Raw genomic sequence first — 25,018 nt, forward strand, 5'->3', positions numbered from 1 at the left:
ATGAACTAGGGAAAGGATCAAGAAGATGTGGTATATATATTTGCAAAGACATGGATGGAACTAGAGAGTATTATCCTAAGCAAAATAAGTCAGTCAGAGAAAGAAAACTACTATATCATTTTATTCATATGTGAAATTTAAGAATGAAAAAACAAATAACATGATGTAAAAAAACCAGAGAGTCAAACCAAGAAACAGATTTATTTATTTATTTATTTATTTACATGTAAGGTACTATTTGTTTCAGGGGTACAGGTCTGTGAATCGTCAGTCATACACAATTCACAACACTCACCATAGCACATACCCTCCCCAATATCCATAGCCCAGCCACCCTATCCCCTCTCCCCCTCTCCAGCAACCCTCAATTTGTTTCTTGAGATTGAGAGTCTCTTATGGTGTATTTCCCTTTCCAGTCCCATCTTGTTTCCTTTTTCCTTCCCTTCCCACCACCCCCACCCTGATTCTCAAATTCCTCACTTCAGAGAGATCATATGATAATTGTCTTTCTCTGATTGACTTAGTTCACTTAGCATAATATCCTCTAGTTCATCCACATTGTTGCAAATGGCAAGATTTCAGTTTTTGATGGCTGCATAGTACTCCACTATATATGTGTGTGTGTGTGTGTGTGTGTGTGTGTGTGTGTGTGTGTATGCATATATATACATAGTACTCCACTATATATATATGTATATATATATGCATATATAGATCTCTCTCTCTCTCTATATATATATATATGTGTATATATATATTCCCCCACATTTTATTTATCCATTCATCTGTTGGTGGACATCTAGGCTCTTTCCATAGTTTGGCTATTGTGGACATTGCTGCTATAAACATTTGGGTGCACACTCCCCTTCAGATCACTACATTTGTATCTTTGGGTAAATACCAAGTAGTGTGATTGCTGCGTCTTAGGGAAGCTCTATTTTCAACTTTTTGAGGAGCCTCCATACTGCTTTCTAGAGTGGCTGCACCAGCTTGCATTCCCACCAACAGTGTAGGAGGGTTCCCCTTTTTCTGCATCCTCACCAACACCTGTCGTTTCCTGACTAATTTTAGCCATTCTGACTGGCGTGAGGTGGTATCTCATTGTGGTTTTGATTTGTAAGGAAACAGACTCTTAACTAGAAAGAACACACTGATGGTTATCAGAAGGGAGATGGGAAGGGGGATGTGTTGAATAGTTGATGGGGATTAAGGAGGGCACTTTTGATGAGCACTGGGTGTTGTATGGAAGATTAAATCACTAAATCCTATACCTGAAACTAATATTACACTGTATTTTAACTAACTGATTTTTTTTCCACTATGAAAAATTTTTTTAAAAGAAGGAAAGGAAAAGTGAATTGGGGGTAAATCAGAAGGGGAGACGAAGCACGAGAGACTGTGGACTCTGAGAAACTTACAGGGTTTTGGAGGGGAGAGGGAGGATGGGTGAGCCTAGTAGTGGGTATTAAGGAGGGCATGTATTTTATGGAGCAATGGGTGTGGTGCATGAACAATGAATCTTGGAACATGAAAAAACAAATTAAGATGTTAAAAAAAGTTGAAGTGAAAAAAAAGTGAGAGGATAGTTAAAATGTAATTTGCATTCAAGCTTACCAGTTTGGGTGAAAAGTTAGGTACCAGAATTAGGGAGATAAATTTGCTAAATTTATTAAATTAAATTAAATTAAATTAATTTAATTTAAAATTTATTAAATTTATTAAATTTTAGGGAGATAAAGGTGCTAAAGATAAATGCTATATCTCCTACATAAGAAACTGGGACATCAACAGTGCTACTCACTAAGATATGAGAAAAGAGGAACACTCTTTTCTTGCTCTGACATTTGCAAAATAATTACATTTTATAGGTGAATTTGCTGGCCAACTAAAAGAGTGTTATTATTCTTATTCTTATTCTTATTCTTATTCTTATATCCTATATCAAGCCTATATCCTATATCAAGTACAGGATCAAAGGGTCACATCACTTTAGAACCAGATCTATTCCAAACTTCCAAACTCAAATGCGAGAAATTTCAGAGCTTGAGTTTAAGAGTAACCTCGCCAAGTGCACATAGATAAAAATATATGAAGCATCATTATAAAAGGATCTACAACAAAGACCAGATTACTTGACTCTAATGTTTACTGTATTTACCCATTATTTTTAAGTATTAACATAAATTATTTCCCTTTTAAAATTCTGTATTTATATAGATTGTATTGGCAAATTTCTCCTGCTCCTCTTCCTCTTCCTCCCCATCCTCCTTCACCTACCTCTACTCTTCTCTTTCTAGGACTTGGTCAGTGAGGGACTATGGACCAAAACAATTACACTTCTCTACACAGTTTTGTTCTGCTTGGTTTCTCTGACCATCCCAAACTGGAGATGGTCCTATCAGGAGTTGTCACTATCTTCTACTTCATTACATGGGTGGGTAACATAGCCATCATCCTTGCATCTCTGCTGGATCCCCATCTTCAAACACCAATGTATTTTTTCCTTAGGAATTTATCTTTCCTGGATCTGTGCTTCACAACTAGCATCATCCCTCAAATGCTGGTTAACTTGTGGGGACCTCACAAGACCATCAGCTATGTGGGCTGTGTCACTCAACTCTATGTTTATATGTGGTTGGGGTCCTCTGAGTGTCTCCTCCTCGCTGTTATGTCCTATGATCGTTTCATAGCTATCTGTAAGCCCTTGCATTACTTGGTAATCATGAACCCACATTTCTGTCTCAAGATGGTAATCACAGTCTGGAGCATTAGTTTGGCCAACTCTGTAGTACTATGTACACTCACCCTGAATTTACCTCGATGTGGAAACAATCTTCTGGATCATTTCTTGTGTGAGTTGCCAGCTATGGTCAAAATAGCTTGTATAGACACCACAACAGTTGAAATGTCTGTTTTTGCTTTAGGCATTGTCATTGTCCTTACACCCCTCAGCCTTATTCTTATATCCTATGGCTACATTGCCAAAGCTGTGCTCACAATAAAGTCAAAAGCAAGCCAACAAAAAGCAATTAATACCTGTGGATCTCATCTCACTGTTGTGTCCATCTTCTATGGAACTATTATCTACATGTACTTACAGCCAGGTAACAGTACCTCCCAAGACCAGGGCAAGTTCCTCACCCTCTTTTACACAATCATCACTCCAAGTCTCAACCCTCTTGTTTATACCCTGCGGAATAAGGACATGAAGAATGCACTGAGGAAACTCGTGAGACTTGACCATGAATCTACAAAGTTGAAGAGGAACAAGATTCATGGCAAAATATTACCCTGGATAAGGCAATGAAATATATTTTCTAATTGTCTTTATTTCTTTTTTCATTGAAGTGTAATTGACATAGAGTGTTACAGTAGTTTCAGGTGTACGCTATAACGATTCAACAATTCTGTACATTTATCAGTGTTCAACATGATAAGGATACTCTATATCCCCTTTATCTGTATCACCCATCAATGACCCTCCTCCTCTGTGGCAAGGACTTGTTTGTTCTCCATGTTTAAGTGTCTACTTTTTTGTTTATCTCTTTTTTTGTTTGTTCATTTGTTTTGTTTACTAAATTCCACATATGAGTAAACTCATATGGTATTTGTCTTTACTGCCTGACTTAGTTCACTTAGCATTTTTCCCTTTAGATACATCCATGTTGTTGCCAATGGCAAGGTTTTGTTCTTTTTATGGCTAAGTACTTTTCCACTGTGTGTATGTATACACTGTTTTCTTTATCTATTTACCTATGAGTGGTAACTGGGTTGTTTCCTTATCATGCCTATTATAAGTAAAGCTGCAATAAATATAAGGGTTCATATGGTTTCACTTACTTGTGGAGCATAAGGAATAATATGGGGACATTAGGAGAAGGAAAGGAAAAGTGAATTGGGGAAAATCAGAGGGAGAGATGAAGCATGAGAGACTGTGGACTTTGAGAAACAAACTGAGGATTTTGGAGGAAAGAGGGTAGGAGGATGGGTGAGCCTGATGGTGGATATTAAGGAGGGAATGTATTGCATGAAGCACTGGGTGTGGTGCATAAACAATGAATCTTGGAACACTGAAAAAATAAAATTAAATGAAAAATAAAAACAAAGAAACAGAAGTTAGTGGTTTTTTTTGTTTGTTTGTTTTTTTTTTTTTTTTTGCTTCTTTGATTTCTTTGGGTAACTCAGCAGTGGAATTACTGAATCATATGGTAATTATATATTTAATCTTTTAAGGAAGCTCTATAGTGGAGATTTTTCCATAGTGGTGCACCAATTTGTATCTCAACCAATGGTGCAAAAAATAGTAGTTTTTTTTGACATCAGCCATAGATACATTTTTCTAAATATATTTTCTCTGACAAGGGAAACAAAGGAAAAATTAAACTATTAGGACTACACCAAAATAAAAATGTTTTGCACAGCAAGGAAACAATCCACAAAACAAAACTCAACCTACTCAATGGGAAAAGGTGTTTTCAAATGATATATCCAATAACAGGCTCATACCCAAAGATATAGTGAACTTGTACAACTCAACAACAACAAAAAACCCCAAAAATCCAATTTTAAAAATGGGCAGAGGATCTCAATAGACATTTTTCCAAAGAAGATACAGATGGTCAATGAGTACATGAAAGGATGCTCACGATCACTAATCATCAGGGAAATGCAAATTAAAAGACCAATAAGATACCACTTTTCACCTGTCAGAATGGCTAAAATCAAAAACAGAAGTAACAGGTGTTGGCAAGGATGTGGAGGAAAAGAAATCCTTCTGCACTATTGGTGTGAATCTGTCTTTACTTTCTACTGAAGCAACCAATTGTGAGACCACCAACACAACTAATAGAAAAGTTCCTGTATATGAACATTCTGTGGATGAAACAATACTATAACCATCTTACTTAGCTCTATTATGACTCTCATCATTAGCATACCTTCAGAGAAAATAGCTCACTAGGAATTTGTAATTTTGTTTGTAATATTACACAAAGAGGATGTAAACATAAACCTGAATACATTTAATTCATTCTAAAGACCCACAGAAACTGTTTTGATGATCTAGTTTTATATTTTCTGTGCTAATGCTTGGATCTTCAGAAATATAGACTTGAGTGAATGGATACATATACAGTATGGTTTGCATATTAAGTAATAATATACAAATCATGATCTTGTATATTAAATCTCTTGTAATGCCATACAAACTTTTATCAATATCTTGAGTAAATGTCCTTTGTTATTTAAGTTATTTTTTCATTAATGTGATACAAGGAAGTGAGAAGACACAAATTAGAGGGATTAAAATGTGATCAGACCATCCTACTCATTATGTATTCATTCATGAAACATTTATTCCATGACTGTCTCAACCTTATTGGAAAAAAACAATATGATTCCTTTGATATTAGTTAGGATTTGGCTTTAATCTATCTATAGATCTTAGAATTTTATTTATTTATTTTTATTTATTTATTTATTTATTTTTGTTGTGGACAAGCATCTTTTAAATTTTTTAAAATTTCTTTTCAGTGTAACTATTCATTGTTTTTGAAAGAATTTATGGAAATATTGAGAAATGTAGATTTGTACATTTTTATGTAGTGTAATTTCTTAAAATGAATAAATGTTTTCATTTCCATTTATCATGCCATAATATCAAGTTTTTTATGGGGTAATGTGATGACTTTTGAATTAAACTTTGACATTTTCTGTGAGGGAATACCTCTCTAAAAAACCCATTACTTAATAATTGTAATCAATCAGACATAAAATACTATCTCCTCTGTGGACTCTGAGAAACAAACTGAGTGTTTTGGAGGGGAGGGGAGTTGGGGGTTGGGAGAGGCTGGTGGTGGGTATTAAGGAGGGCACATATTGCATGGCGCACTGGGTGTAGTGCATAAACAATGAGTCTTGGAACACTGAAAACATAAATGAAATTTAAAAAAATTGTCTCCTCTGTCACTTCATAATTCTTGAGACATGAAGAGGGTGAGTCACTGGATAATTTTTACTTTCCCACTCAGAACAACACAGAAATGCCCCACATAATATGTATTGAATGTGATGTAGAGTATTGCCAGTGTTCTTTCATCCACACAATACCTCCTTCACAGTTTCCTTAAACAGGAAGAGGTAGAACATCTGAACAGACAAATAACCAGGAAGGAAATTGAAGCAGTAATCAAAACCTCTCAAAAGAACAAGAGTCCAGGGCAAGATGGCTTCCCAGGGAGAATTCTACCAAACAATTAAAGAAGAAATAATGCCTATTCTATTGAAGATGTTTCAAAAAATAGAAACAGGAAGAAATCTTCCAAACTCATCTTATGAGGCCAGCATTACCCAGATCCCAAACTATGCAGAGACCATATCACAAAGAAGAATTACAGACCAGTATCCCCGAGGAACACAGATGCCAAGATATTCAACAATGTCCTAGCCAATAGGATCCAACAGTACCTTAAAAGAATTATTAAAATTCTTTTTAATTTTAGGTGGGATTTATTCCTGGATGCAAGGGTGATTCAACTTTCACAAGTCAATCAACCTGATAGAGCACATTAATAAGAGGCAGGAATCACATGATCATCTCAATTGACTCAGAGAAAGCATTTGAAAAATACAACATCCTTTCCTGATCAAAACTCTTCAGAGTGTAGAGATAGAGGGAACATTCCTCAATATCATAAAAGCCATCTACGAAAAGCCCACATGAATATCATTCTTAATGGGGAAAAGCTACGAGCCTTTCCCTTAAGGGCAGGAACATGACAGCGATGCCCACTCTTACCACTATCGTTCAGTAGATTACTAGAAGTGCTAACCTCAGCAATCAGCCAACAGCAAGAAATAAAAGGCATTCAAATCAGCAAAGAAGAAGTCAAACTCTCTCTCTTGGCAGATGACTTTATGTGGAAAACCCAAAAGACTCCACCCCCCAATTACCAGAACTCATATAGCAATTCAGCAATGTGGCAGGATACAAAATCAATGGACGGAGTCAGTGGCATTTCTATACCCTAACAACATAACTGTAGAAAGAGAAATTAAGGAATCCGTTCCATTTACAGTAATACCAAGAACCAGGAGATACCTAGGAATAAACCTAACCAACGTAGTAAAGAATCTATACTCTAAAAGCTACAGAACACTTATGAAAGAAATTGTAGAAGACACAAAGAGATGGAAAACAATTCCATACTCACAGTTTGGAAGAATAAAGATTGTGAAAATGTCTATGCTACCTAGAGCAATCTACACTTTCAAATGCCATCCCTATCAAAATACCAATGGCATTTTTCAAAGTGCTGGAACAAACAATCGTAAAATTTGTATGGAATGAGAAAAGACCCTGAATCACCAAGGTAATGTTGAAAAAGAAAAAGCTGGGGGTATCATGTTGCCTGATTTCGAGCTTTACTACAAAGCTGTGATCCCCAAGACAGCATGGTACTGGCACAAAAGCACACACATAAACCAATGGAACAGAATAGACCAGGAATGGACCCTCATCTCCATGGACAACTAATCTTTGACAAATCAAGAAAAAATATCCAATGGAAAACAGCAGTATCTTCAATAAATGATGACAGAAAACTGGACAGCCACGTGCAGAAGAATGAAACTCAACCATTCTCTTACACCATACACAAAGATAAACTCACAATGCATGAAAGATCTCAATGTGAGACAGGAATCCATCAAAATCCTAGAGGAGAACATAGGCAGTTACCACTTGGACATTAGTCCACAGCAACTTCTTTCAAGACATGTCTCCAAAGACAAGGGAAACAAAAGCAAGAAGGAACTTTTCAGACTTCATCAAGACAAAAAGCTTCTGCACAGCAAAGGAAACAATCAAAAAAACTAAGAGGCAACTCATGGAATGGGAGAAGATATTTATAAATGACATTGCAGACAAAGATTTGATATCCAAGATCTGTAAAGTACTTCTCAAACAAACACCCAAAAATAAAGAATCCATTCAAGAAATTGGAAGGGGAGGTGAACCATGAGAGACTATGGACTCAAAAAACAACCTGAGGGTTTTGAAGGGGCTGGGGGTGGGAGGTTGGGGGAACCAGGTGGTGGATATTAGGGAGGGCACGTATTGCATGGAGCACTTGGTGTGGTGCAAAAACAATGAATACTGTTACGCTGAAAAGAAAAAAAAATGGGCAAAAGATATGAGCAGAGAATTCTCCAAAGACGACGTAGAAATGGCTAATAGACACATGAAACATTGTTCTACATTACTAGCCATCAGGGAAATAGAAATCAAAACCACATTGAGATACCACCTTACACCAGTTAGAATGGCAAAACTTAACAAGGCAGGAAACAACAGATGTTGACAAGGGTGTGGAGAAAGGGGAACCCTCTTACACTGTTGGTGGGAATGCAACCTGGTGCAGCCATTCTGGAAAACAGTATGGAGGTTCCTCAAGATGTTAAGAATAGAGTTTCTCTATAACTCAGCAATTGTACTACTAGGTATTTACCCCAAAGATACATGCACCCCATAGCTCATAGCAGCAATGTCCACAATAGCCAAACTATGGAAAGAACCTAGATGTCCATCAACACATGAATGGATAAAGATGTGCTATATGGTGGGATACTATGTAGCCATCTGAAAAATAAAATTAAATAAAAGAAATCTTGCCATTTGTAATGACGTGGATGGAAATAGAGGGTATTATGCTAAGCAAAATAAGTGAATCAGAGAAAGACAATTATCATATTTGATATGAGGAGTTTGAGAGGCAGGGAAGGGGGTCATGGGTGGTAGGAAGGGAAAAAATGAAAGAAGATGGGACCGGGGACCCTTTTAAAAAAATTAAATTTAAATTTTAAAAAATTTTGTATTTTTTTAATTAACATATAATGTATTATTAGCCCCAGGATGTTTTTCAACATTCCTTTGGCTATTTGGGGGTCTTTTCTTGTGCTATATCAATTTTAGAATTGTTTTTTCCAGCTCTGTGAAAGGTGATGATGATATTTTGATAGAGATTGCTTTGAATGTGTAGGTTGCTTTGAGTAGCAAAGGAAATAGTCAACAAAACTAAAAGGCAGCTTATGGAATAGGAGAAAATATTTGCAAATGACTATCAGGTAAAAGGCTATGGAGGAGGCAAGATGGCAGAAGTATAGGGGACCTCATTTCATCTGGTCCCTTGAATTTAGTTAGATAACTATAAATCATTCTGAACAGCCATGAATTCAACCTGAGATGTAAGAAAAGAATACCCACAGTGCTACAAGAAAAAAAGTGACCACTTTTTGCCCGGTAGAAGGTGCAGAGAAGTGATTCTGAGGGGATATATCAGAAGATAAACAGCGGTGGAAGGGAGTCTCAGTAAGCGCCGCTACTGGAAAGCGATAGAGCCCTGGAAGGCAAAATTGGAACACTTAGAAATCTGCTCCAGTGAAAGATATCCCTGCTTGAAAGGTGCTCAAGTGGTGAAAGAGGGCAGAATTATAGCTGGGACAGTGTGATTTTAGGATCCCCAGACTCACAGAAATAATGGGGGTGCCTGAGCTGGTAGAGTTCCCAAGCATTGGAGCAGGGAAACTTGTTATGGCCAGTGAGCCCAGGAGGGGGCTCTCAGCTTGGTTCACCATAAACCATGAGCTGTGGCCCAATCAGGTGACCACTCTCCATGTGGGAACCCTGCAAAGGACAGGAATGTGGGGACCCTCCGCCTTCCCCTGAGAGGGGTGAAGCAGGTGCACATACAACCTTCGGACACCTCTCAGTGTGTCCTGCAAAAGCCAGGAAAGCAGCAACTTTCCCCCAGGAGGGTTGGAGAGGGCACAGTTCTGGGCAACTGCTCTCCATGCCAGGGCCCTCTGCCTTCCCCTACAAGGGTAGGTGTGGGTGTTCACTGCAGGAATCTGAAGAGTTTGGCACACACAAAAGTGAAGACTTTTTTTTATCCCTGAGGGTTTACTGAAGAGAGGGGACTGCGATCTTTTGGCTCTGGGGAGGGATATTGAGGTGTCGCCTTTTTTTTTTTTTTCTGATCCTCTAAGGAAAGGTGGAAAGCCTTCAGGGAACCAGAGCCACACAGAGCAACCAAAAATTGCTTACGCTGAGACTGGGCCCCCTTGCGAGGGGTTGTGCAACTCCACCCAGGCAAAGACACCTGAGAATCAGCACAGCAGACCCCTTCCCCAGAAGAACAACTGGAAGAACAGGTGAACAGCAAGTTTACCGACCACACAGGACTGTAAAACTCCAGGATTACAGGGAAACAGTATCTAGAATTCAAGGTTTTTTCTCATGATTCATTTATATTTCAGTTTAAAAATTTCCATTTCTTTTTTCCCTTTTCAAGTAGTTTCTTATTTTATCAGCTCTTTATTATTTTTTTCTGCCCCACCCTCCTTGAGACATCCCCCGTTTTTTTTTAAATTTAAATTAAATTAGCCAAGGTATAAGCTCTTTATTTTTAAGTCTTTTTTCAACTAACATCTTTTACATTTACATTTTATAGATATATTCTTCGTGTTTAGCTTCCTTTGACTCTATTCAATTTTATTTTTGTACATATATAATTTTTGCTTTCTTTACAATTTTGGGATTTAGTGTCTTCTAAAACACAGACCAAAAATACACTCAGGGCCAAGTGGATCACCCTGTTTTGTCCATCCTGTGAGATTATACTCTCTCTTCCCTTTGCCCCCCTTTTTTATTTCCCTTTTTTCTTTTTCTTCTTTTTCTTTTCTAGTTTCTGACCTCTTTGACTTGTCTAGTGTGCATTTTGCTTGGGTTGTGGTTGATATTTTTGATAGTGCTCACTCATTCATCCACTCTTCTCTGGAAAAAAAATGACTAGAAGGAGGAATTCACAACAAAGAAAAGAACAAGAGGTAATACTCTCTGCCACAGATCTAATCTATATGAATATAAATAAAATGTCAGAGCTGGAATTCAGGATAACAATTATAAACTTACTAGCTGGGCTTGAAAAAACATAAAAGACACTAGAGAATCTCTTAGTGCAGGATTGAGATCTAATAAGGCCAAATTTAAAATGTTCTACTTGAGATGCAGGTTAAATTGGATGCTCTAAAAGCTAGGCTAAATGAGGCAGAGTAAGTGACACAGAACACAAGTTGATAGGAAAGAAGCTGAGGAAGAGACAAAAGCAGCTTATGGACCATGAGGAGAGACTTTGAGAGATCATTGATGCCATGAAATGAAACAATATCAGAATTATTGGGGTCCCAGAGGTAGAGGAAAAAAAGAGAGGGACAGAAGGTATATTTGAACAAATTGTAGCTGAGTATGTCCCTAATCTGGGAAAGAAAACTGGCATTCATGTCCAAGAAGTAGAGAGGACCCCTCCCAAAATCAATAAAAATAGATCAACACCCTGATGTATAGTCATGAAGCTTGCAAATTTCAGAGTTAAAGAGAAAATCCTGAGCAGCCTGAGACAAAAACTCCCTAACCTATAGGAGCAAGAACATTAGACTGGTATTAGGCTTATGCAGAGGCCTGACAAGCCAGAATGTGCTGGCATGATATGTTCATGACACTAAATGAGAAAAACATGTAGCCAAGAATACTTTATTTATGAAGGCTGTGATTCTGAATGGAGAAATAAGGACCTTGCAGGACAGACAAAAACTGAAAATATGTGACCACCAAGCCAGACCTGCAAAAAATATTAAGGGGGATTATGTAAGTGAAGAGAGACCCCAAGAGAAATATAGAGCAGAAATGAACAGAAACAATCTACAGAAACAGGGACACTATAATGGCATTAAATTCATATCTTTCAATAGTTACTCTGAATGGAAATGGGCTAAATGCTCCAATCAAAAGACACAGGGTATCAGATTGGCTAAAAAGCAAGACCCATCCATATGCTTTCTACAGGAGACTCACTTTACACCTAAAGATATATCCAGACTGAAAGTGAGGTGGTGGAGAACAATTATCAGGCAAATGGGCCTCAAAAGAGAGCTGGGGGAGCAATGCTCATATCAGACAAATTAGATTTTAAATCAAAGACTGTAGTAAGTGATGAAGAGGGATACTATATACTTAAAGTGTCTACCCAACGAGAAGATCTAACAATTATAAATATGCTCCTAGTTTGGGAGCATCCAACTATATCAAATGATTAATAACCAAAATGAAGAAATACATTGATAATAATATATTAATAGTAGGAGACTTCAACACTCACAGCAATGTACAGATCATCTAATAGAAGATCAACAAAGAAACAAGGTTTTTAATGACACACTGGACCATATGGACTTTATCTCTTATATACAGAGAATTCCATCCTAAAGCAACAAAATACACATTCTTCTCTAGTGCACATGGAACATTCTCTGGAATAGAGCGTGTACTGTGTCATAAATCAGGTTTCAACCAAACCAAAAGATCGAGATTATTCCCTATGTATTTTCAGACCACAATACTTTGAAACTTGAACTGAATCATAAGAGGACATTTGGAAGGAACTCACACATGGAGGTTAAAGAGCATCCTACTAAAGAATGAATGGGTAAACCAGGAAATTAAAACAGAATTAAAAAATTCATGGAAACAAATGAAAATGAAAACACAATTGTGCAAAACCTTTGGGATCCAGCAAAGGCATTCCTAAGAGGGAAGTACATTGCAATACAATCCCTCAAAAAATTAGAAAAATCACAAGCACACAAGCTAATCTTACACCTAAAGGAGCTAGAGAAAGAACAGCAAATAAAGCCTAAGCAAAGCAGGAGTGAGGAAATAAAGGAGCAGAAATAAACGAAATAGAAACCAAAGGAACAATAGAAGAGATCAATGAAGCTATGAGCTGTTTGTCTCCCCATCTGATTTCTCCCCCTTCGTTTCTCCCTTCCTTCTCCTAATGTCCTCCATGCTATTCCTTATGTTCATAAGTAAGTGAAATATAATAATTGAGTTTCTCTGCCTGACTTATTTCACTCAGCATAATCTCCTCCAGTCCTGACCATGTTGATACAAAAGTTGGGTATTCATCCTTTCTGATAGAGGCATAATATTCCATTATATATATGGACCACATCTTCTTTATCCATTTTTCTGTTGAAGGGTATCTCAGCTCTTTCCACAGTTTGGCTATTGTGGACACTGCTGCTATGAACATTGGGGTGCATTTGGCCCTTCTTTTCACTACATCTGTATCTTTGGGGTAAATACCCAGTAGTGTAATTGCTGTGTCATAGAATAGCTTTATTTTTAATTTTTTGAGGAACCTCAACACTGTTTTTCAAAGTAGTTGCACCAACTTGCATTCCCACCAACAGTGTAAGAGGGTTCCCCTTTCTCCACATCCTCTCCCACACTTGTTGTTTACTGTCTTGTTAATTTTGGCTATTCTAACAGGTGTAAGGTGGTATCTCAACATGGTTTTGATTATTGTTGCGAAGTTATAATTGGAAGAGGATGGCTGTGAATTAGAAATTTTTATTATTGGGGGGAGGAGTCAAGATGGCGGAGAAGTAGCAGGCTGAGACTACTTCAGGTTGCGGGAGATCAGCTAGATAGCTTATCTAAAGATTGCAAACACCTACAAATCCAACGGGAGATCGAAGAGAAGAAGAACAGCAATTCTAGAAACAGAAAATCAACCACTTTCTGAAAGGTAGGACTGGCGGAGAAGTGAATCCAAAGCGACGGGAAGATAGACCGCGGGGGGAGGGGCCGGCTCCCGGCAAGCGGCGGAGCAACGGAGCACAAAATCAGGACTTTTAAAAGTCTGTTCCGCTGAGGGACATCGCTCCAGAGGCTTAACCGGAGTGAAGCGCACGTGAGGTCAGTGTGGCCTCAGGTCCCGCAGGGTCACAGAAGGATTCGGGGTGTCTGAGTGTTGCAGAGCTTACAGGTATTAGAACGGGGAAGCTGGCTACAGAGACAGAGCCGAGGAGTGAGCTCTAAGCTCGGGTTTACCTTGAACCACTCGCAGGCGCGGTCAGCTCGGAGCGCGGCCGGAGGCCAGGGTGACGGGAGCAATTGGGCGCTGTTCTCTGAGGGTGCACTGAGGAGTGGGGCCCCAGACTCTCGGCTCTTCCAGGCCAGAGACTGGGAGGCCGCCATCGTCATTCCCGTCCTCCGGAACTCTACGGAAAGTGCTCAGGGAACAAAAGCTCCTGAAAGCAAACCCGAGCGGATTACTCAGCCTGGCCCCTGGTAAGGGCGGTGCAACTCCGCCTGGGGCAAAGACACTTGAGAATCACTACAACAGGCCCCTCCCCCAGAAGATCAACAAGAAACCCAACCGGGACCAAGTTCACCTACCAAGGAGTGCAGTTTCAATACCAAGAAGAGCAGCGGAATTCCAGAGGAGGAGAAAGCAAAGCACGGAACTCGTGGCTTTCTCCCCATGATTCTTTAGCCTTGCAGTTAATTTAATTTTTTTTCTTTTTCAATTTTTTTTCTCTTCTTCTCCTAAATTTTTTTAACTTTTACCCTTTTCTTTTTTAACGTTTTTTAACTAGTTTATCTAATATATATATATATATATTTTTCCGTTTTATATTTTTTCATTATTGGTTTTCTTTTTTTATTTGTTTCTTTTTTCTTTCTTTCTTTTTTTTTTTCTTTCTGAACCTCTTTATATCCCCTCCCCCCCCTCACGATTTGGGATCTCTTCTGATTTGGCTAAAGCATATTTTCCTGGGGTTGTTGCCACCCTTTTAGTATTTTACTTGTTCCTTCATATACCCTTATCTGGACAAAATGACAAGGCGGAAAAATTCACCACAAAAAAAAGAACAAGAGGCAGTACCAAAGGCTAGGGACCTAATCAATACAGACATTGGTAATATGTCAGATCTAGAGTTCAGAATGACAATTCTCAAGGTTCTAGCCGGGCTCGGAAAAAGGCATGGAAGATATTAGAGAAACCCTCTCGGGAGATATAAAAGCCCTTTCTGGAGAAATAAAAGAACTAAAATCTAATCAAGTTGAAATCAAAAAAGCTATTAATGAGGTGCAATCAAAAATGGAGGCTCTCACTGCTAGGATAAATGAGGCAGAAGAAAGAATTAGCGATATAGAAGACCAAATGACAGAGAATAAAGAAGCTGAGCAAAAGAGGGACAAACAGCTACTGGATCACGAGAGCAGAATTCGAGAGATAAGTGACACCATAAGACGAAACAACATTAGAATAATTGGGATTCCAGAAGAAGAAGAAAGAGAGAGGGGAGCAGAAGGTATATTGGAGAGAATTATTGGAGAGAATTTCCCCAATATGGCAAAGGGAACAAGCATCAAAATCCAGGAGCTTCAGAGAACCCCCCTCAAAATCAATAAGAATAGGTCCACACCCCGTCACCTAATAGTCAAATTTACAAGTCTTAGTGACAAAGAGAAAATCCTGAAAACAGCCCGGGAAAAGAAGTCTGTAACATACAATGGTAAAAATATTAGATTGGCAGCAGACTTATCCACAGAGACCTGGCAGGCCAGAAAGAGCTGGCATGATATATTCAGAGTACTAAATGAGAAAAACATGCAGCCAAGAATACTATATCCAGCTAGGCTATCATTGAAAATAGAAGGAGAGATAAAAAGCTTCCATGACAAACAAAAACTGAAAGAATTTGCAAACACCAAGCCAGCTCTACAGGAAATATTGAAATGGGTCCTCTAAGCAAAGAGAGACCCTAAAAGTAGTAGATCAGAAAGGAACAGAAACGATATACAGTAACAGTCACCTTACAGGCAATACAATGGCACTAAATTCATATCTCTCAATAGTTACCCTGAATGTTAATGGGCTAAATGCCCCAATCAAAAGACACAGGGTATCAGAATGGATAAAAAAACAAAACCCATCTATATGTTGCCTACAAGAAACTCATTTTAAACCTGAAGACACCTTCAGATTTAAAGTGAGGGGGTGGAAAAGAATTTACCATGCTAGTGGACATCAGAAGAAAGCAGGAGTGGCAATCCTTATATCAGATCAATTAGATTTTAAGCCAAAGACTATAATAAGAGATGAGGAAGGACACTATATCATACTCAAAGGATCTGTCCAACAAGAAGATCTAACAATTGTAAATATCTATGCCCCTAATGTGGGAGCAGCCAACTATATAAACCAATTAATAACAAAATCAAAGAAACACATCAACAATAATACAATAATAGTAGGGGACTTTAACACTCCCCTCACTGAAATGGACAGATCATCCAAGCAAAAGATCAACAAGGAAATAAAGGCCTTAAATGACACACTGGACCAGATGGAGATCACAGATATATTCAGAACATTTCATCCCAAAGCAACAGAATACACATTCTTCTCTAGTGCCCATGGAACATTCTCCAGAATAGATCACATCCTCGGTCCTAAATCACGTCTCAACCGGTATCAAAAGATTGGGATCATTCCCTGCATATTTTCAGACCACAATGCTCTGAAGCTAGAACTCAATCACAAGAGGAAATTTGGAAAGAACCCAAATACATGGAGACTAAACAGCATTCTTCTAAAGAATGAATGGGTCAACCAGGAAATTAAAGAAGAATTGAAAAAATTCATGGAAACAAATGATAATGAAAATACAACGGTTCAAAATCTGTGGGACACAACAAAGGCAGTCCTGAGAGGAAAATATATAGCGGTACAAGCCTTTCTCAAGAAACAAGAAAGGTCTCAGGTACACAACCTAACCCTACACCTAAAGGAGCTGGAGAAAGAACAAGAAAGAAACCCTAAACCCAGCAGGAGAAGAGAAATCATAAAGATCAGAGCAGAAATCAATGAAATAGAAACCAAAAAACAATAGAACAAATCAACGAAACTAGGAGATGGTTCTTTGAAAGAATTAATAAGATTGATAAACCCCTGGCCAGACTTATCAAAAAGAAAAGAGAAAGGACCCAAATAAATAAAATCATGAATGAAAGAGGAGAAATAACAACTAACACCAACGAAATACAGAGAATCATAAGAACATATTATGAGCAACTCTATGCCAACCAATTTGACAATCTGGAAGAAATGGATGCATTCCTAGAGACATATAAACTACCACAACTGAACCAGGAAGAAATAGAAAGCCTGAACAGACCCATAACCAGTAAGGAGATTGAAAGAGTCATCAAAAATCTCCAAACAAACAAAAGCCCAGGGCCAGACGGCTTCCCAGGGGAATTCGACCAAACATTTAAGGAAGAACTAATTCCTATTCTCCTGAAACTGTTCCAAAAAATAGAAATGGAAGGAAAACTTCCAAACTCAATCACCTTGATCCCAAAACCAGACAAGGATCCCATCAAAAAAGAGAACTACAGACCAATATCCTTGATGAACACAGATGCAAAAATTCTCACCAAAATACTAGCCAATAGGATTCAACAGTACATTAAAAGGATTATTCACCACGACCAAGTGGGATTTATTCCAGGGCTGCAAGGTTGGTTCAACATCCGCAAATCAATCAATGTGATACAACACATTAATAAAAGAAAGAACAAGAACCATATGATACTCTCCATAGATGCTGAAAAAGCATTTGACAAAGTACAGCATCCCTTCCTGATCAAAACTCTTCAAAGTGTAGGGATAGAGGGCACATACCTCAATATTATCAAAGCCATCTATGAAAAACCCATCGCAAATATCATTATTAATGGAGAAAAACTGAAAGCATTTCCACGAAGGTCAGGAACACGGCAGGGATGTCCGTTATCACCACTGCTATTCAACATAGTACTAGAAGTCCTAGCTTCAGCAATCAGACAACAAAAAGAAATTAAAGGCATCCAAATCGGCAAAGAAGAAGTCAAACTATCACTCTTCACAGATGATATGATACTATACGTGGAAAAGCCAAAAGACTGCACTCCAAAACTGCTAGAACTGGTACAGGAATTCAGTAAAGTGTCAGGATATAAAATCAATGCACAGAAATCAGTTGCATTTCTCTACACCAACAACAAGACAGAAGAAAGAGAAATTAAGGAGTCAATCCCATTTACAATTGCACCCAAAACTATAAGATACCTAGGAATAAACCTAACCAAAGAGACTAAGAATCTATACTCAGAAAACTATAAACTACTCATGAAAGAAATTGAAGAAGACACAAAGAAATGGAAAAATGTTCCATGCTCCTGGATTGGAAGAATAAATATTATGAAAATGTCTATGCTACCTAAAGCAATCTACACATTTAATGCAATTCCTATCAAAGTACCATCCATTTTTTTCAAAGAAATGGAACAAATAATCCTAAAATTTATATGGAACCAGAAAAGACCTCAAGTAGCCAGAGGAATGTTGAAAAGAAAGCCAAAGTTGGTGGCATTACAATTCCAGACTTCAAGCTCTATTACAAAGCTGTCATCATCAAGACAGTATGGTACGGGCACAAAAACAGACACACAGATCAGTGGAACAGAATAGAGAGCCCAGAAATAGACCCTCAACTCTATGGTCAACTAATCTTCGACAAAGCAGGAAAGAATGTCCAATGAAAAAAAGACAGCCTCTTCAATAAATGGTGTTGGGAAAGTTGGACAGCCACATGCAAAAAAATGAAATTGGATCATTTCCTTACACCACACATGAAAATAGACTAAAAATGGATGAAGGACCTCAATGTGAGAAAGGAATCCATCAAAATCCTTGAGGAGAACACAGGCAGCAACCTCTTCGACCTCAGCCGCAGCAACATCTTCCTAGGGACATCGCCAAAGGCAAGGGAAGCAAGGGCAAAAATGAACTATTGGGATTTTATCAAGATCAAAATCTTTTGCAAAGCAAAGGAAACAGTTCACAAAACCAAAAGACAACTGACAGAATGGGAGAAGATATTTGCAAACGACATATCAGATAAAGGGCTAGTGTCCAGAATCTATAAAGAACTTAGCAAACTCAACACCCAAAGAACAAATAATCCAATCAAGAAATGGGCAGAAGACATGAACAGACATTTCTGCAAAGAAGACATCCAGATGGCCAACAGACACATGAAAATGTGCTCCATATCACTCGGCATCAGGGAAATACAAATCAAAACCACAATGAGATACCACCTCACACCAGTCAGAATGGCTAAAATTAACAAGTCAGGAAATGACAGATGCTGGCGAGGATGCGGAGAAAGGGGAACCCTCCTACACTGTTGGTGAGAATTCAAGCTGGTGCAACCACTCTGGAAAACAGCATGGAGGTTCCTCAAAATGTTGAAAATAGAACTACCCTATGACCCAGCAATTGCACTGCTGGGTATTTACCCTAAAGATACAAACGTAGTGATCCGAAGGGGCACATGCACCCGAATGTTTATAGCAGCAATGTCTACAATAGCCAAACTATGGAAAGAACCTAGATGTCCATCAACAGACGAATGGATAAAGAAGATGTGGTATATATAAACAATGGAATACTATGCAGCCATCAAAAGAAATGAAATCTTGCCATTTGCGATGACGTGGATGGAACTAGAGGGTATCATGCTTAGCGAAATAAGTCAATCGGAGAAAGACAACTATCATATGATCTCCCTGATATGAGGGAGAGGAGATGCAACATGGGGGTTAAGGGGATAGGAGAAGAGTAAATGAAGCAAGATGGGATTGGGAGGGAGATATACCATAAGTGACTCTTAATCTCACAAAACAAACTGAGGGTTGCTGGGGGGAGGGGGGTTGGGGGGTGGGGTTATTATGGACATTGGGGAGTGTATGTGCTATGGTGAGTGCAGTGAAGTGTGTAAACCTGGCGATTCACAGACCTGTACCCCTGGGGAAAAAAATATATGTTTATAAAAAATAAAATTTAAAAAAAAAGAAATTTTTATTATTTATTATTTATTATTTTTATTTTTAAATTTAATTTAATTTTTTCAGTGTTCCAAGACTCATTGTTTATGCACCACACCCAGTGCTCCATGCTATACATGCCCTCCCTTAATACTCACCACCAAGCTGACCCAAGCCCCCACCCCCTTCCCTTCCAAAACCCTCAGTTTGTTTCTCAGAGTCCACAGTTTCATATGGTTTGTCTCCCCCACCCTGATTCCCCCTAATTGACTTTTCCTTTTCTTCTCCTAATATCCTCCATGTTATTCCTTATGCTCCACAAGTAAGTGAAACCACACAATAATTGATTTTCTGTGCTTGACTTATTTCACTCAGCATAATCTCCTTCAGACCCAGCCATGTTGATATAAAAGTTGGGTATTCATCCTTTCTGAGTTTATTATTTTTTAAATCACTTGTCATAACATAACCCACTGGTTATTCAGCCACATATTTGTCAAACAGATACACGACATGTGACCCTGAAGCCAACAGAAGAACAGAGAATGAGTGAACCTGCTGGAAATCAGAGCTGGTTTCTGTAATGACCTGGATGACATATCTGTGCTAGTAATCCTGTTCTGCTGAGACACAACAGGGAGAAATAACTGGGCATGTGAATAGGGAATATTCTGCACAGGAGCAAGTATAAGATGAAGTGGGAAAACACTGAAGGACACCTGTCTGGCTGAATGGGAGAGATTTCCTGGGGCCCAGCAGCAGCTGGGGTGTCAGTGTATTTGGGCATGGCTGGCAGCTGGGAGAAGGCCAACTCCACTGCTTGCTCTTCAGTAAGGTTGCCTGAGGCCCAGATCCATGTGTGCTGTGTAAATGCCAATTTACCGAAAGTTGGTTAGAAGTTGAGAGTGGGCAGTGGGAGGATTCTAGGGATTCTAGTCTACCTTGGGTGTTAGTCACTCTAAAAGGGAGCTTCAGGGCTAAAAATCTGTTGTTAAAACCCTGTTTTTGTCATATGCAAGTCTAGCCTAGGCTAGTCACGTATCTTCTTCCCTGCAGTATCTTCATCTACAAAGAGAGAAAAAAACATACCTACCGTCATGCCTGTGATCAAATTGCATAAGGTGCACATAAGTGGTTTGAAAAGTACAAAACAATAATATCTGTATTGTTGGAAAAAGCTTTGGTAACTGATTTTTCTTTTAGATCACAAATTAAATGGGAATAGCATCCTAATGCAGCTAGAAATCAACATCACATATGCCACAATTTTGGCATTCCAAAACCAAGAGTCTACACATGTACAAGAGTATATGTTTTGGAAGCACAAAAACAAAAAAGAGAGAATGGGAATCTTAAACTTTCTTTCTTTTTTTTTTTTAAGTTAGATGGTGAGAGACTATAGTACTACATAAGATCTCTCAAACAGCAAGATTTCCATAGTGCAAGATGATTTGAAGAACCAAAATATGTTGCTTGTTTTTTAAAGTGTTTTTGTTCTGTGATGGTTCACTCTATGTGGTCCCAGTTATTTACTAAAAGTTCTCTTATATGCATGATTCTAGGTTCTTTGTTTCTTGGACAGTAGAATAGGGCAACTGAATCTGCACTGTATTGTTTATGTCTAGCTGGACATAAAGAAAAATCATAGATACACAAAGGAGAAGAAAAGAGTCAACACTGTCAGTGTAGTTTCAGTCACACAGGAAATGGAGGGGACATTTGGGGATGTGTTCTTCATCTTAATAATTTTGGAAATGGGGATTTGAATCATCATATATAAACTTTAAAGGCCTCAAAAACTACAACTGATTCTCTGATTACCACACAAAGCTCAGGTTGCCAAATATTTTACATTATAGAATTGTTCTTCACCTGCTATTTCACTCTACCTGCATACAGATGCCAGTTAAGTGTTGTTTGGATAGCACACATATTTTAGAGGGAGATGGTTGGCAATAATATAGGCAACAAAACTACTACTTTTATTTAAAACAAACATTTCTTTATTTAGAAAATATGTAAGTTGGTTTTCATTATGTACTTACTGACCTCAAACATTCAAATTAGATCAAGCTTAAGAAGAAAAAAAAGTAACATTTCCCATGCAGCTTTTATCACAAAGTTATTCTGATATATTCTCAGGTAATTCTTTCGTACACTGATTGGTTTCATGCACTCATTTTCAGTGCCCAGAACTCTGTCTGCTTCATGTATTTTTGCTCCTCAGTCTATGCAGGTACCCCAAATACTTACTTCTTTTTTTAAAGATTTTATTTATTTGAGAGAGAGAGCGAGCATGCACACAAGAAAGGGGAGGAGCAGAGGGAGAGAGAGGGGGGAGAATCTCAAACAGAGATTCCCTACTGAAGGCAGAGCCTGATGGGGCTCCATCTCAGGACCCTAAGATCATGAACTGAGCCGAAACCGAGAGTCAGACACTCAACTGACTGAGCCACCAGGTAGCCCACCAAGCACTTACTTTTAATGATACCTGGCCTATAATGACTCTTAGATTATTGGCCATATCTCAGACCTGTATAAGTGATTTCTGCCTTTTATATACTTTCCACTGCCTCAAGAAAGAGAAAAATACAAGATACTTACTTTTTTTTTTTTTTTAAGATACTTACGTTTGTTCATTATTTCAGGGACTTTCTTTCTATAATTTGTTCAATTTATTTTCTTACTATTGATAATGGGATCTTAAAGAATACGGACCAAAATTCCTCTCTAAATGAACTACTATTCAAAAAGGACTAACAGTGTGGCAGGGAAGATTTAAGGTATTTAACTACATCTTTAGCTAAACCAAAAATAGACAATATTTAATGGCAAATTCTGCCTTGAAAGTGAGAAATTAAAAACCACAGTCTTGGTTTTTAAAATTAAGTATATCATCTTCCTATTGAAATTTCATTTCTTAATGTTCAAGTAAGAAAAGGATACCTTTGTTTTATTTATTGTGCCACTAAAATATTTAATATTGATGTTTAATTTTGATTTTACATAGCTGTTTTCTCTGTTAAAGTGTAATTGGTATGTGGGCAAACTGTTTAATTCATATTTGTGGGCAAGAGCTCTGTGGCCTTACAAAACACATGCTCCACTGGTGCGGACACAGTGAGTAGGCAGGAGACTGGCTGATGGATGGAGGCATATGAGTCCCCTGCTGAAGAGGGGTTCCACTGTCTTGTGAAGATCACGAGTTCATGGGCCTCTCCCAACCCAGTAGTCTCCTTACTGCCCCTCTTACATCTTTGTTTCTCAGAGTATAGATTAGAGGGTTGAGGTTAGGCGTGACAACTGTATAAAAGAGAGCAATGAACTTGCCTTGATCTTGAGACTTTCCTGATGGTGGCTGCAGATATATGCAGATGACAGGAATGAAAAAGAGGGACACAACCATAAGATGGGCTCCACATGTCCTAAAAGCTCTCTGAAGTCCGGCGGTTGACTGCATCCTCAGCACAGCCCGGGCAATGGCACTATATGAGCTGAGAATGAGGATGAGTGGTGTGAGAACAAAAATGGAGCTCATGATCAAGAGGGTCAGCTCATTCACATGGGTATCAACACACGATAATCGCAGCAGTGCTGGAACTTCACAGAAGAAATGGTCCACTTGGCGATGTCCACATAAGGGCACCCAGAAGGTAAAGGAGGAATGAAGTGCTGAGGTGGTAAAGCCACTGACCCAGGAAGCCACAGCCAACAGGTGGCAGAAACGAGGATTCATGAGGACAGCGTAATGCAAGTGTCTACAGACAGCTGCATAATGGTCATAGGACATCACCACCAGGAGGACACACTCTGTGGTTCCCAGTGCAAGGACAAAGTAAAGTTGAATCATGCAACCGGTGTAAGAGATGGTCTTTTCTGGGCCCCAGAGATTGACCAGCAACTGAGGGATGGAGCTGGTGGTGTAGCAGAGATCCAGAAAAGAGAGGTTTGAGAGGAAGAAGTACATAGGTGTGTGGAGATGAGCATCCAGGTACGACAAGAAAATGATAAACAGGTTGCCTACCAATGTCATCAAGTAGAACATCAAGATAACCATAAAGAGAACTAGCTCTAGATGAGGCCAATTGGAAAAACCCAGTAGAACAAAGTAGCCTTCAGAACTTGTGTTTTTTCCCATCATTATTCATTTCTTATTACCTGAGGAAAGAAACACATACATTCCAAAAAAGTGAAGTAATGCTCCAAGAATCACAGGGACATGTGAAAAAGAAAGAGAAGCCAGTTTGAAAGACCTGCCACTCTTCAACTCTGGGACAATTTGGGCATTAAAAAGGAACTGTGATACTAATGAATTAAAAAAAAGAATCCAAAAGCTCATAGTGATATATAAAATATGTATAAATAAAAAATTACTGAGGAGAAAAATTATTCCTGTCAGTAGGATCTTAATAATATGTGTGGAAAGAATGGTAGAGTTAAAAAAGATTAATAAGTCTTAAAAACTAGTGAATGAAAATGTCTTGAGAAACAGAATATTTCCACAGTCTATAACACTAATTACTTGTTAATTACAAAATGAAAAATAGTAAATTTCATGGTAGAAAATGGCATTGGACATCACCAGAGTCAAGACTACTCAATGTTAACATCAACAGTGTTGAGACAAACCAACATCATGTGCCTAGAGACATGATGCTCTGAGCAGGACATAATATCACTTCAATGACATTCCTGCCAAAAATGCACAGCCTGATTCTAATCACAAACATGCATAAGACAAACTCAAATTGAGACAGGTTGGACAAAGTAGCTCCCCTGTACTCTTCAAAACATTAAGTTAAATGAATACAAATAAAGACTGAGGAACTGGTTCAGATGAAAGGAAACCAAAGAGACATGTTATCTATGTGGACCTGGACTGGAAAAACAGGTATTAACAACATTATTGAGAGCAATGGAGAAAAAAGACTATGAACTGTGAATTAGATAATAATATTGTATCCACACTATATTTCTGTTTTCTCAACTCTAAAGTGGTTATATAAAATAAAGTCCCTGTTCTTAGGAAATAAACACTGACTAAACAGGACATCTCCTACTTGTTCTCAAATGGTCCAGAAAAAGAGATTATGATAGGCAGGTAGGTAGATGGACAGAAAACATCTTTTTAGGTATAATACAGACTATTGCAGGAACTAGCTAACAGGTTAATGTTAGTTCTTTGTACCACTTTTGCAATTCTGCTGTAAAGTTGAAATTCAATCATAATAA

General features: G+C 38.3%; 2 protein-coding genes across 2 annotated transcripts; one reads left to right on the top strand and one right to left on the bottom strand.

The window, feature by feature from the left end:
* Positions 1–2,303: 2,303 nt before the first annotated feature.
* LOC116861253 (olfactory receptor 2W1) lies at positions 2,304–3,357 on the top strand. The gene has a single exon (XM_032847802.1). The coding sequence runs from the start codon at positions 2,318–2,320 to the stop codon at positions 3,305–3,307; it is 990 nt and encodes a 329-aa protein (XP_032703693.1). The 5' UTR covers positions 2,304–2,317; the 3' UTR covers positions 3,308–3,357.
* A 19,628-nt stretch (positions 3,358–22,985) lies between these two features.
* LOC116861292 (olfactory receptor 2J3-like) lies at positions 22,986–23,934 on the bottom strand. Its single transcript, XM_032847842.1, is given in 2 exon segments — positions 22,986–23,916; positions 23,918–23,934. Coding segments are annotated over 2 exon segments (948 nt in total).
* Positions 23,935–25,018: the final 1,084 nt, after the last annotated feature.

Source organism: Lontra canadensis, unplaced genomic scaffold (genome assembly GCF_010015895.1).
Source record: "Lontra canadensis isolate GAN:19392208 unplaced genomic scaffold, GSC_riverotter_1.0 scaffold194, whole genome shotgun sequence".
In the NCBI taxonomy this organism is placed as follows: domain Eukaryota; kingdom Metazoa; phylum Chordata; class Mammalia; order Carnivora; family Mustelidae; genus Lontra; species Lontra canadensis.